General features: G+C 38.7%; 1 protein-coding gene across 2 annotated transcripts in view; it reads left to right on the top strand.

Annotated features, from left to right (window-relative positions):
• Window positions 1-12358, top strand: part of LOC122639882 (CCR4-NOT transcription complex subunit 9-like) — a 43673-nt gene extending 31315 nt beyond the window's left edge. For both annotated transcript variants that reach the window (XM_043832902.1, XM_043832901.1), the window contains exons 6-9: window positions 2262-2357; window positions 5499-5689; window positions 5855-5924; window positions 12168-12358. In XM_043832902.1, coding sequence (XP_043688837.1) covers window positions 2262-2357; window positions 5499-5689; window positions 5855-5924; window positions 12168-12290 — 480 coding nt within the window. In that variant the 3' untranslated portion in view covers window positions 12291-12358. The remainder of the gene's footprint in view (window positions 1-2261; window positions 2358-5498; window positions 5690-5854; window positions 5925-12167) is intronic.
• Window positions 12359-13520: the final 1162 nt, after the last annotated feature.

Here is a 13520-nt window from a genome sequence, read left to right as displayed (position 1 = left end):
CTCGAAACAGAAATTTCTGTTGAAACCTGTACATTTTTTTTCTGCAAAATCTGATGGCTGGTTTCGAGGGCCAAATGGCCAAATTAGGTACTGTAACTTCTAGGACACCCTACATTAGGCCCTCTAAATGAAGTGGAGCCCTTAGATTTTAAAAAATATACCCTAAATGGTAGTTTGATTTCGGACCCAAGGTTGGTAGTGTATGTTGTATACATTCTCTAAAATGGCCTATTCCAAACAATGTTTAGTTTTTGAGAAAAGTGATATACCTCCAACTTTGAATCTTGCACAAATCTTCCAATAATGCAGCAAATCATTTCTTCCATTGCGTTCCTCTACTGCCCAAATACTTGTTCAAACCTTGTATAACAGTGATTTGGCCAAGAAAGCACAAAAATTGGGGTTTTCAACCTTCACTGCCAAAACCAGAACACATGAACGATATTGGTCAAAATTATACCAAAGGATTTGAATAGTTTCGACCGAAATATTGGAGAAACGAAACAAAAGACCGAAATTTCAGTTCAAACATTGCAATCCTTCAGTATTGCAGGTTGTTTTGTTTTGACAGCCTGCAAAACCGATATATTTTGGTTGGTTTCGTGAAATTCCGTTGAAACCTTGTACACCATGGATGGGAACTCCTTTAAATATCATGCTTTACAGAAAGCTTGGGACTAGCTCAGATGGACTTAACAGGTCCCATATTAACCGGTGCCTGTTCAGTCTAGCACTAGCTTGGGCACTCCTTAAATATCATTCTTTAAAATATTTTGCATTCCTTTATTTAGTCTCTCTCCAAGGGGAATGCTGACCTTTAAAGAAAGATTTCTTAAATCTCTGCCGGAGGATCACAACACACCAAAGATGCATTCATTGGTCTCTTTGGTATTCCTGTTTTGAATAGAAAAAATTTAATGCCTGGAAAGTGAAGAATTTGACAATAGCTGAATGATTTAATTTGATTTGATTGGGTGGCTTTTGCTTGGTGGATCCAACCTTGGTAAATTAGCCTTTTGTTTGTTTTTTTTTTTTTTTAAATATAAATATATATATATATATATATAGAACAACATAATTTTAAGTTCATAGCCAAGAAAGCTGTACGCACAAACTGAGATAGATATGTATACAGAACAGTACAAAATACATAGCAACTATCCCTTATGGGTGCCGTCTTTTTATCCAATCAGACCTCACATCACAAAATCAGGTATGGCATGATGTATGTTTTTCTCCTTCCCCTCTCCATCTCGAGCTAAAGCATCTGCCAAGGAGGTAGAGCTTCTAGGCCACCAAGAAAACTAGATGTTCCCCTGCTTGCATAAGCATCTAATCTGGCTCTTTAAATTAGATGGACCAGCTTCCAATGGACTTCTGTATTATGACAACCATATACCATATTGATATTATAAAACACTCTTTGGTAAGATGAGTCCACGACTATTATTTGTAGCATAGATCGATAAGCCCCCAAATAATAGCATTGATTTCCAGTCTATTGGAACCCCCCCCCCCCCAAATGGTTCCAGAAAATGCCAGGAGTATATTTCCTTTTATGGCCTCCAAAAACTCCTACAATTTCAAGTGGGCCTGGATTGCCCAAGCTGCTCCCGTCACAGTTTAATTCCATAGATGTTTTTGGTGGAAACATCCATTCGTGCTTCTCTATCTCCCGGTGATACTGCCATTAATCAAAGGAATGCCTCTAAAGCAATCCTGATTGGTCGCATAATGTGCTGCCCTACTCATAATCAACTAATGTTTATTATTGGCTGTCCTCTTTGGCTCCCTCAAGATCCATATACTCCAAAGATTTCCATGATAGTATAACCAAATGGGATATAGTTTCTAAACCAAGTTAAATCCAGAATAAGCCATATTTAGGAAATACGGACTTCTTACTGTGCAGAAACTTGAACAGCACTCAAGTCACTGAGGATGTGCCCGACTCCTGACAAGCTCATGCAGCACGCCTATTGTAACAAAATCAAAGCCTACTTCCTTAGAGAACATCATAGCCTACTTAGTTCTCTGTTTCATTGTTTCTTTATGAACAATTAATACTTATTGTGCAACTATTTCACACTTAACTTGCGCGTTCACACACACATGCAACACAATCACCCAGACACATGCAGTTCTCTGATATGCCTGAACAAGATTTTTTCCAATATGTATCACTAGTAATAGTTTTTTCAATATTGTTTATAGTATTCATTTAATACATAACAAAATACAAGTTTTGCACTCCTCTGCAGGTTGATGATACAGAAGTTATTAGCTTCCTGCTCTCTACGGAAATAATCCCTTTGTGCCTGCGCACAATGGAGATGGGTAGTGAGCTTTCAAAAACAGTGAGTCACAGCATTTCTTCTGACTTATATTATATAACTTGCGTCACTTTACACTGCAGTTCTTTTTTGTCCAACTTGCAAAAAATTCTATTCCCCCCCCCCCCCCTAAAAAAAAAAAAAGTATAAAAAATGGTTGTTGATATGGCTGGTGGTTACTTTGTTTGGATACATGTGATTGATCCCTTAACTTTTGTCATTTTATTGAGGCATCTCTTTTTAGAATGGGAAAAATATGTGGCATAATTTTTTGGGTTCATGATGTCATTTATATTGGTGACGCTTCTTGTTTCTGATGAAGCTTGAACACTCATTTCTTTCTTTCTCAGATTTCTTATGGTCCTATGGAACTACTGCTGGGAAGCAAAAGAGGCCCAATCAGAGAATGCAGCTTAACTGCTGATGTAGTTGAAACAAGAAATTTAGAGGCTCCTCCCACACCTTTGGGGGGGGGGGAGGGGAAGTGAACTGGAAAGGTTCTCTCTATGTGTAACACAAGTACACAACTAGGAAATGAAAATTTGTTTAGATGGGATAAGAGAGGAAAATAAAGAGATCTGATGACACCTGCCCAACCAGAGGATCACTTAATCCTCATTGTCCTTGCAATTCCCCGCAACTCACCTTCTGAGAATTAAGTGATAACTCCCCCCCCCCCACCCAACCAGGTAGCCCAGAGGTCCTACACAACACCGAAGCAACCTCATCGCAACAGGTAGACAAAAAGATCAGTAAAGGGAAAAGATAATTAAAAGGAGAGAGTGATGCGAGGGAGCATCACAAGATTGTGACAGTGATGTTTCTTCTTCTAAAGGTCCACATTCAATTCAAAGGGTGGTCAAACATGCATGGATTTGCATAAACAATATTTCTTTGAGTTCTGAATCATTATATGCATATTCCTGTCACTTCTCTTTGGGCGCTAGCATTGGAATGTCAAAACTTGTCAGTGTAGAATGATTGTGGTGCCGTAAGGAATTTTGAGCATGCAATGGAAAGGCTAATGGTCTCTTCTACTTCTGTTGTTATTACTTTCTATTGATGTCATAGTGCCTAAAAGACAGGAATCCTGGAACATCTGCATCATAGAGACATTAATTGGGATGATGAACCTTAGCATCCCAAAGAGGCTCAATATCGTCAATCCCTCCAACCCATGATTCTTTTTGAATGTCACAGTTTTGGACAAGGTTCAAACGATCATATCCAGTTATCCACCATCAGCTGAGATTTGGTTGTGATTTTCCACAGTTTGCAGTTTTGCACCCTTTGTTCCCCCGTTCTAATTTCTGCCCTTTTGAAAAGGTTCACAATCCATTCCTCACAATGGAGGAGGATCAAACTTCCCGCTCCCCAAAAAAATTCCTGAACAGGCAGTGCCACTTCTGTTTTTAGGTGAATAATATATTCATTACCAAAAGGAAATGAGAAAACAGGGAAGCCCCCAAGGGGGCAGGAGGAAAAAAGCAATGCTACATACAAGGGAAGCACCCTCAACAAGCAGGGGAAAGAAGAGATAGGGGAAGGCCCCATGATACAACAATATGCCTGTTCCTTGGGGAGGTAATACTATTAGAGGAGATCCTAGGAACTTTGTGGATAAAAGATGGAATCCAAATCTGACGAAGAGATCTCGAGTTGGAGGTCCATCGTCTAATATTGCGCTCCATCCAAATAGAAGAGATGTTCGCACCAAAAGCAAGCTTCCGAATCATATCACAAAAAGAATTTCAGGCAAAAGGCATGTCCACCCAAATCCACTCTCTATTGAAGGGATGAATTCTTCGCCTCTAAGATTCCTGCCCAAACTTAGGAGGATGAGCATTCGAAGAAGAGGTGATCAACGTTTTCTGAGGTGTTCTGGCTAAGGCAACAAGTAGAGGTTATTGGGATGTGCCGGTGAAGAAGAAACGACTGCGTAGGGACTAGGGAGGCAGTTAGAGAGAGCTCACCATACACAAAAGCTGTGGTGGGGGTGTGGCCTTTAAACCAAACGATCTTTCTCCATGGCGAAGTTGGCCCCCTTGATCTGACTAGGTCCCAAGAAGACTTTGCACTGAACGTGCCTGAAGAAGATGGAGACCAGCTGACAACCAGAAGCCCTTCTAGAGATGGAGGAGAGGGCATTTCAGATTTCTGCTAGGATGGGTGAGGGAAGAGGAATCCAACAATTCTGGCAGATGATATCCGATACTAAAGAGTGTCTGTGGAGACCCACTTTGTGAATCTCTCTGCAGCCAACGAGGGGGAGGAGAATTCCCAATGGATGCCAATGATCTAACCAAAGCTTAGTAGAAACACCATCATCAATCTTGCAAATTACAGTGATGTTAGATCGAAGCATGAAGAACAAAGAAAAAAAAAAGTTACTGTTTACGTGAACAGTACCTCGTGATACTGTTCATGTGAACAGTGATTTGGGGGCTGATATGGACTGCTGGCTTAGAGGAGTTGATTTTTGGTGTTATTTTTTTAAGGGACACTTATTTAGTTTCCTATTGAGTTGTAATCCTAATTGGGAATCCTATTTCTGTTAGAAATCCTAGTTAGAGTCTAGTTTCTATTTTATAGGTTTTATTAATTAGTTTCTTACTTAGATTAGGATTGGGTTGTTTTATTATAAATACATGTATGTGTCTGAACAGAAAAGAGACAGAGATTGAAGAGAAAATAGCTATTGATGAAGCTATGAGATTGTGTATGAGAAGCCCTGGGTGAGAGGATGATGGGCTGAGATAGCTGATCCTAAGTCCTAACCCCCCTTCTATATCCCTTTGTTCTTTTTCTTATCCTTTTATGGTCTCCTTCATATGTAAACAGAAAATAGCAATAAAAGAGTTTTAGTTATTTAATTTTTGTTCTTTTATTTTATTGATCCTGCTGCAATCGGTCTCCCGCTGGTTTCCTTCGTTCGAAGTCGGGTTGCATTATACAGCCTCAACTCTCAAGGGCCACTTCATCCATCCTTTATTTAGAGAACACCTTTTGTATACCCACATTGTCTACCTTTGGTTTTTATAGCTTAATTGCATTTCTTGCTTCTTATCAGTAACTCCTTCAGTCGATTCACACGTGTTTTTTTTTGGTGTGTGTGTGTGTGTAATGCAATGGTCCATTACTAAGTTGTCATATTTGACCTTACAGGTGGCTACATTTATAGTTCAAAAAATTCTGTTGGATGATGTGGGGCTGCATTATATTTGTGCAACAGCAGAGCGGTTCTTTGCCGTGGGTCGTGTTTTAGGAACCATGGTTCAGTCTCTTGCCGAGCAGCCTTCTCCTCGTCTGCTGAAACATATCATTCGTTGTTATCTTAGACTGTCAGATAATCCAAGGTTCATTAACTTCTTATTTGGTGCTGATCTTAGCTATATTGGTCCATTTTCTTTTACCTTTTTCTCCCCCCCTCCTCCTCTTTATATATTTTTCGTTTCTGGTTTATCCATAGGCAGCATATAATGGACTTGGCCATGATCTATTTTTTGCTTTCCCTGAGACAGGGCCTGTGAAGCATTAAGAAATTGTCTTCCGGAAATGTTAAGGGATTCAACCTTCAATAGTTGCCTTCATGTAAGTGCTATTTTGAGAAACTAATGAATTCTTCTTTATTGTTGATTTTTCTTTTTCCTGTTGTTTGTTGATATTCTCATGATTGACACAATTAGGGCTTTACAGGGTGAATTGTTGTCCAGGGTGTGTAGAATTTCCTATAAATTTTTGCCTTGTATCTGTATTAAACTCGTTGATTCTGTCTTTCTGATGTCATCTTTCTGGTGTCCTTAAGATTAGTGGTGATATCCTATTGCAATCAAAGCTTAGATGATTGCATACTTATTTTCCCCAAGCAATATCTGGTTAAGGACTTCATCAAGTTCTTTACTGTCTTTCAAGTTGGTCATCTTAATATAGCTTAATTGTTGAGTGCTTTGGTGGACGATATGACCTGATTTTTAAGAATATTATTGCATGGTTTGCACCCAGCATCCAGGAATTGGAATGATCTGATTTTCCTGGCCTGACAGTTGAACCCGAAGCATTCATGCCAAACCATTGGCTATTTATCCATTTCATCCAGACGACCTGTCTGTGGTATGATGGCTGATTTGGCAGTCAATTAAAACATTGCTAATATATATATGGTAATTCTTTAAGGATGACCCATTTTTGCTAATGTATTAATTTTTACCTTAATAGTGCATGTCACATTTTCCTGCAAAGTGCATCCTCAGACATAAATTCCTCTATGAAAGGGATGCTTGGTTTGGAAGACATGGCATTAGGTAGAGTTGAGTGGCGAAAAAAGATTTCTGTATCCAACCTCAAGTAGTTAGAATTGTGTCAGAGACAATGAGTTCCTGATATGATGCATTAGACTAGGGAAGTCATATTTTATAGTTGGGTTGATGAGTATGTGTGGATAGAGCATTGGTGGAACTGCTACTAGTGGATTGTTTGTGAAGTTTTAGGGTGAGTTTGGATGGGAATAAGGTTCCCAACATGGGTAAGGGGAATTTTAAGTAAAAAATATAGAGAAAGAGAATAGAGAAGAAGGATTAGGCTTTGTTGGAGTAACACAGGTCAATCTCTGAGCTCCACAGCTAATGGGCCCTCTAAAACACGAGTTAATCTCTGAGCTTCCATACCTACGGGCCTTTAAAAGCATCTCAGATTTTGCCATTAAGGAATTTGAATGGAACATGAACCAACAGCATACTAGTAGGAATCCTTATTGTGTGAAAGGTCATGTATAAAAGAAAAGTTGGAGTTTCTTGTGGACATTGGTATTGCTGCAGAAGGCATCTGTGGTTGGCCCAATAATACTAATGTTTTTTGCTGGAAAAAGCAAAGTTTCTGGAGATAATAATCCAAGGTACCTTGAGAAGACATGCAGAACTTGAACATGTTATTAGACTATCGTGAGATGTGTTTGTAGTAACAAAGAGGAATCTCAGACGGTTCCCTGGTTAATGATGGTTTTCCTTCTGATTTAAGTTAAATAATGCCACCAGCTACTTCAGGTTTTTAGCAAAGGTAGAATTGGTATTACTATAAGGAATTCTAATGGATTATGGCAGACAGGTAAATGTTGCTATGCAATACGATCAAATCTAGGATCAGATCTGAGATGAAGGAAGCAACTGCATTGTTAAGGGAACAAGAGAGAATAACATACGAGAAGAGAAGAAATCAGGTTTGGGATACCAATCTCGTATGCATTTATACAACTACTCATATTGATGCTCAACAGCACCAAAACTCTTAAGAAAAACTCATTGTTGACACTCAAATCATCAATAATTAATGAGGGTGTATTACATTTACACAACAACTCTGCCTTATCCCAACTAAATGGGGTCGGCTACATGGATCCTTGCCCTTCAATCAGCTCTATTCGAGGTCGTACTTGATATAAGGCCTAAGCTATGCATGTCTTTCCTCACCACTTCTCGTAGCTTATCATGTATCAGAGCTACTCCCAAACCTGCTGATGTAGATCGAAATATGAAGAAAAAGAGGTCAAAACACTGTTCACGTGAACAGTATCACAGCCCCTTATTTTGCCTTGGTGAGAATATTATTAGAAGATTCTGTGGGGCCCAAGATCAGATTGCATGGTGCTCTATTTGTGGGGATTTAGAAGTTTAGTTTAGCTTCTAATTTTAGATTCAGAAAGTAGGCTTAAGTGTCTATTTTTAATTAGACTTAGTTTCTATTTTGAACCTTGCAACTTAGAGTTTCTATTTTAGTTTCATTAATTGTAACCTAATTCTCAGCCTTATAAGGGACTTTCTAATTTTTAGTTTCTATTTTGGAGCTCAATCCTTGGGCCTTTATATATTGTAACTTGTCCACAGAGGCACCCCATGATTTTATGAATTAATGAAGATGCTTAGAGTGCTTTGTGCAAGTTTTGATTATCCTATTGTGAGGATGAAGGGCAGGGAACTTGATTGGTGAGAGCCGAAACCCATTTAGAACTGAGAGAGCCTGGCTGGTGAGAGCCGAATTTCCTTATCCCTTTTCCCTTCTTCTCCTATCTTCTCTTCTTATCCTAATCGATTCCCTTGTGTTGCTGTTATATATTGTGATTACTGCAATTGCCATGAAGATCCTTGTAGGCTCCAATCATCTCCAATCAATTCCAAAGGCTGCTGTTGCTATTACCCATCGATTGAAGACTGCTTCTACTCCCTGCGATCTGATTTAGTGCTGCAGCTTCTGTGACTCATATCTCCACATCCAGTGATCAGAAAAGGCTAATAATTGGAGGAGTTCTTCACTACTGTTGGGGCTCCACTTGATCCCAATTCCAGCCCCTTGCTGTTGGCTGGATTATTCTGCAGGCCATCACCTTCTAATTCTGAGTCTTAACTTCTATTTTCAAAACCAATTCAGATCTTCACTTCTGACCATAAGAACTGAACCAAACTTGCAGAAAAGCTTCATCTCATCAAGGCTGATACTCAATCCACTGTGGAGTCCAAGCCCAGTGCTGGTTTGCACAAGATTCCATAACCTTCTAATTTTGCGTTATCTTCATATCTCAATTTTTAGCCATCGGAATTGGCTGAAATTTGGAGTGTAGCATCCCTTCACCTCCATCTTCACTCGATCTAAGTTTGACACTGTTCTACAGGCTGGTTTGATCTGTACCTCCTAAGTTACTAATTCTGGTTTTATTGCTATTATGATGTTCTGCTACAATCTGTCATCGATCCTACTGTAGGTGGTTCTTAGCTGAACCACTTGTACATTATTTAGAGTTGATCTAGATCAAAATATGAAGAAAAACAGGCCAAAACACTGTTCACGTGGACAGTGTCACAGGCTCACAGCCCCAAATTTGACTTGGTGAGAATGCAACTAGAAGATCCTGTGGGGCCCAGGATCAGATCGTGTGAAGACTTTTTAGAAGGATCAATTTTGTCTATGCGTGGGGATTTAGGAGTTTAGTTTAGTTTCTATTTTCAGCATTATTTTCTTAGATATTTTGTGGTTGTCTACTAAGCAACTTTAGCTCTTTAGTTTCTAATTCCAGATTTAGAAAGTAGGCTTAATTTTTATTTAGAAGTTTCTATTTTTAGATTGTTTCCTTTTTCGTGCAAGTTTTTAATTTTCTCTTACTTGTAAGGCAAGCATAGCTGCCCATAAATATGTAATGCCCTTAGAAGCCAGCCACCAACGATTGTGATGAATGAGAATATGCCTTTTGTGCAAAGTTTTATTGTGCTATTGTGGATGAAGGGCAGGAAGCCTGGCTGGTGAGAGCCGAATCTCCTTATCTCTTATCCCTTCTTCGCCTATCTTCTCTTCTTATCCCAATTGATTCCCTTGTGTTGTTGTTATGTTGTGATTACTGCAACTGCCGTGAAGATCCTTGTAGGCTCCAATCATCTCCAATCAATTCCAAAGGCTGCTGTTGCTATTACTCATCGATTGAAGACTGCTGCTACTCCCTGCGATCTGATTTAATGGTGCAGCTTCTGTGCCTCATATCTCCACATCCAGTGATCAGAACAGGCTAAGAATTAGAGGAGTTCTTCACTACTGTTGGGGCTCCACTCGATCCCAATTCCAGCCCCTGTTGTTGGCTGGATTATTCTGGAGGCCATCACCTTCTAATTCTGGGTCTTACATTCTATTTTCAAGACCAATTCAGATCTCCACTTCTGACAATCAGAACTGAACCAAACTTGCAGCAAAGCTTCATCTCATCAAGGCTGATAATCAATCCACCTTGGAGCCCAATCCCAGTGCTGGTTTGCACGATATTCAATAACCTTCTAATTTTGCGTTGTCTTCGTATCTCAGTTTTTAGCCATCGGAATTGGCTGAAATTTGGAGTGTAGCATCCCTTCACCTCCATCTTCACTCGACTTAAGTTTGACACTGTTCTACAGGCTGGTTTGATCTCTGCCTCCTAAGTTACTAATTCTGGTTTTATTGCTATGTTGATGTTCTGTTGCAACATGTCATCGATCCTACTGTAGGGGGTTCTTAGTTAAACCCCTTCTACATTACCAGCTCTAATATGATCATTCCTCACTTTATCCTTCCTAGTTTTTCCACTCATCCATCTCAACATCCTCATCTCCGCTACACTCAATTTATCTATATGATGCTTCTTAACTGCCCAACATTCCGCACCATATATTATAGCCAGTCGTATGACTGTCCTAGAAAATTTACCATTTATGTTTTAAAGGAATACCTTATCTGAGTCGCACATTAAGATATTCCCCATATCAGATTGATGCCTATTAGTGTTCTTTCCTTGACTCCCTCGTCTTTCATTATCTAAGTACAATCTTGGACTTCAAGTTAGGTAACTGAAAAACCTAATTGAGAAAGCTCAGTGAAGGGTAGGTGAGGGATCTGGATCCCATGAATTCTGATGTTGCACATGTGGTCAATTACTGATTAAGCCGTAATGGGAATTGTAGCTCCTAGGCATCTGAATTGGATGACTTCGAGCAGGTCTAGCCATGACTATTCTACCTAGTACCACCAATCTTGAAAGAGCCATTGAATCTTCTCATTCCTGCCCGCTTGCATCCTTAGTGCTGTTATGGATTGATTTGTTTTGCAGAATTTTGGTGTTTCAATGTAGGATCCAAGGACTGTCCTTTGGGGGAGGGGGTGTTGTAAAGTATCGTTTTGGATGTTCTGAAGTTGTAGGAATCCTTCAGCCTGCCTGGAATTAAATGATTTTCTTCACCAAATAGGAAATTTTGGCTGAAACTTACTCCAAAACTGTTTCATTGAGAGTGGAGCAATGCACTCCTTGCAAATCTGTTTCTCTTAAAATGATAGTTTGGTAACATTGTGTTCTCAATGCCAAAAAAAAAAAAAACACATGGGAAGGGAGCAAGGAAGTAAGGTCTAAATCCTTGAAAACTTTAGTAAAAACTGTTGGATGTGTTTGCAGTGAAGGAGAGGGTGTTGTCTGGTTTGTACAGGAATGTGCCTACATATTTACTGAAGTTGGACCAAAATATTTGGGAATTTCATTTTGGTCAGTGAACAGAAATGCCCACCAAAATGACTCTTACAACTAGGGTAAAAGCCTCCTTTGTTGCACACCCACACACACAAATTAAGTATCAAAACAGACAAACATTTCACGATAGTGGAGTGTTAAAATTAAATTAAACCCCAACCCAATCACAGAAGTATAAAAAAAAAATCCTACTACATTCAAATTTAAAGCATAGGAAAAAATTAGTATTAAAAAAAGCATCATGTCATGATGAGAATTAATTAATTAAATAAACCCGAACGACTTAAACTCAAAAAACCACCAAAACCAAAATGCTACCGCAGTTTCAAAACTTCCCATTGATTGATGCCTGAAGATAATATATTAAAGGGCCCTGCCGGGGGTGGACACCATTCATTTGAGGCTTTGTTGAGTTGAGTAGGGGAATACCTTTTAACATAACCATTTTTGGGTGGAGTTTATGGACATACTGCAGCTTTAAACCCCTTGAGTCTGTGGCTGAAGCTATTATATAATCGGTACTATAAACAGGAGTCATTATCTGACTGTCTATGGATAATCAGATAATGATTCCATGTACTTCTTTCTCAGGGCGCATTGGTGATCAATGCAAGTGAAAGCAGAAGTTAAATAATTTTGATATCATTGTGAAATTCTTGTGGCAGTCCAATAGAATTCTATATGGAGATAATGTGTGTGTGTGTGTGTGTGTGTAGAGACTTGGAGATACCTTGACCAGTGGACTTCTGATTTTACCCTTAGGCTTGATATCATTTTGTTAGTGATCTTTACTTCATGTTTATTGTATCCAGGAAGATCAAACCACCAACCGTTGGTTGCAACAGTTGGTTCATAATGTTGCAGCAGGTGGCAGGGTTACTGCACTTCAATCTGGAGGAGGAATTGAACATATACTTGGTAGCGGTGTCGTCTAATTAAATTTTGTTTTGTGTTTGGCCGGCATAATCCAGGCACTGAAGCGCCATAGAAAAGATCATTTTATATCCTTGAATGTCTTATGCTGTATCTAATCGACTAATTTATCATTGGCGTCCAACACTGAAACTGTTTCATTGACATGATCATGGACTTCTTAATGAAGTATAGAGTTGGACAACTTTTTTATCCTTATTTAACGCCCTTAATAAATAATTTTTGGAGGGCATGAGTCTGGATTCTCTACCCTATAAACTATAATTGAATGTCTGAGGTTGGAAGTGCAATGGCTTACCTGCTAGTTTAACTGGGAAGGATTGGGTAAGGGGGTCTAGAATGAAGGAGACATGCCCTCTTTATTTATAATATGAAAGAGAATATTCTAGAATGAATACAAGACCAAATTACCCCTATAATATAATAAGACAATTCTACCCTTGTACCCATATACAACAGTACTAAACAAGCAAAAGGTTCTTTGTATGGGCAGCATAATGAGCACTTCGTATGTGATTCATTTAATTGTGCTACAGGGGCAACAATTACCAATGGACAAATGAGGCATGGTTTGGATTATCTACATAACCAATTTGAAGCCAAATTATATTATATACTTTTTCATGTATTGACAATTTTCTTGGTATTTTCATTCAGTCATTTGTTTTCAATTATTTGTTTTTAAATTTTTTTTTAAGCTTTATTTTGCTACATGACAAACTCCTTTTGAACCAAAACTTGACATGTGAGCAATGTCTCGGCCTTACTTGTCGACAAAATTTTATAAGACTATTTTTGTAAGAAATTGGAGGATTTCATAGGTGGGCTTTGGAGGAAACAATGTTCATTAAAATGTTATAAAGTAAGCTTCCAACACTAAGTGTGTGTCATGCCAAGAACTAGGTTCTCTAAACATTATTTATTACTCAATAAATTGTCCAATCTAAACATGTGGGGTTATTCAAACTATACCTTTAGAAAATTTGTCTTACTTGCCTATGAAGAGATTTAAGCTCATAAGGTCAACTTTACCAAGAAAAAAAAAAAAAAACTCATAGGGTTAAAGCCTCACACACCATTTTTCAACTTCTAAACTACTACTCCAGCCCTATTTTCATGTGTTAAACTGTTAATACCTTTAGGGTATATTTATCTTTAAATATACTCTTTACTAACTCATTGAATCATTTCAATCAGTTGGATTTGATAGTTGGACAGGTGACTACTACCAA

This window comes from Telopea speciosissima, chromosome 9 (genome assembly GCF_018873765.1).
Source record: "Telopea speciosissima isolate NSW1024214 ecotype Mountain lineage chromosome 9, Tspe_v1, whole genome shotgun sequence".
In the NCBI taxonomy this organism is placed as follows: domain Eukaryota; kingdom Viridiplantae; phylum Streptophyta; class Magnoliopsida; order Proteales; family Proteaceae; genus Telopea; species Telopea speciosissima.
The sequence above is the reverse complement of the archived record's forward strand: the minus strand, read 5'-3'. Positions and strand labels throughout refer to the sequence as shown.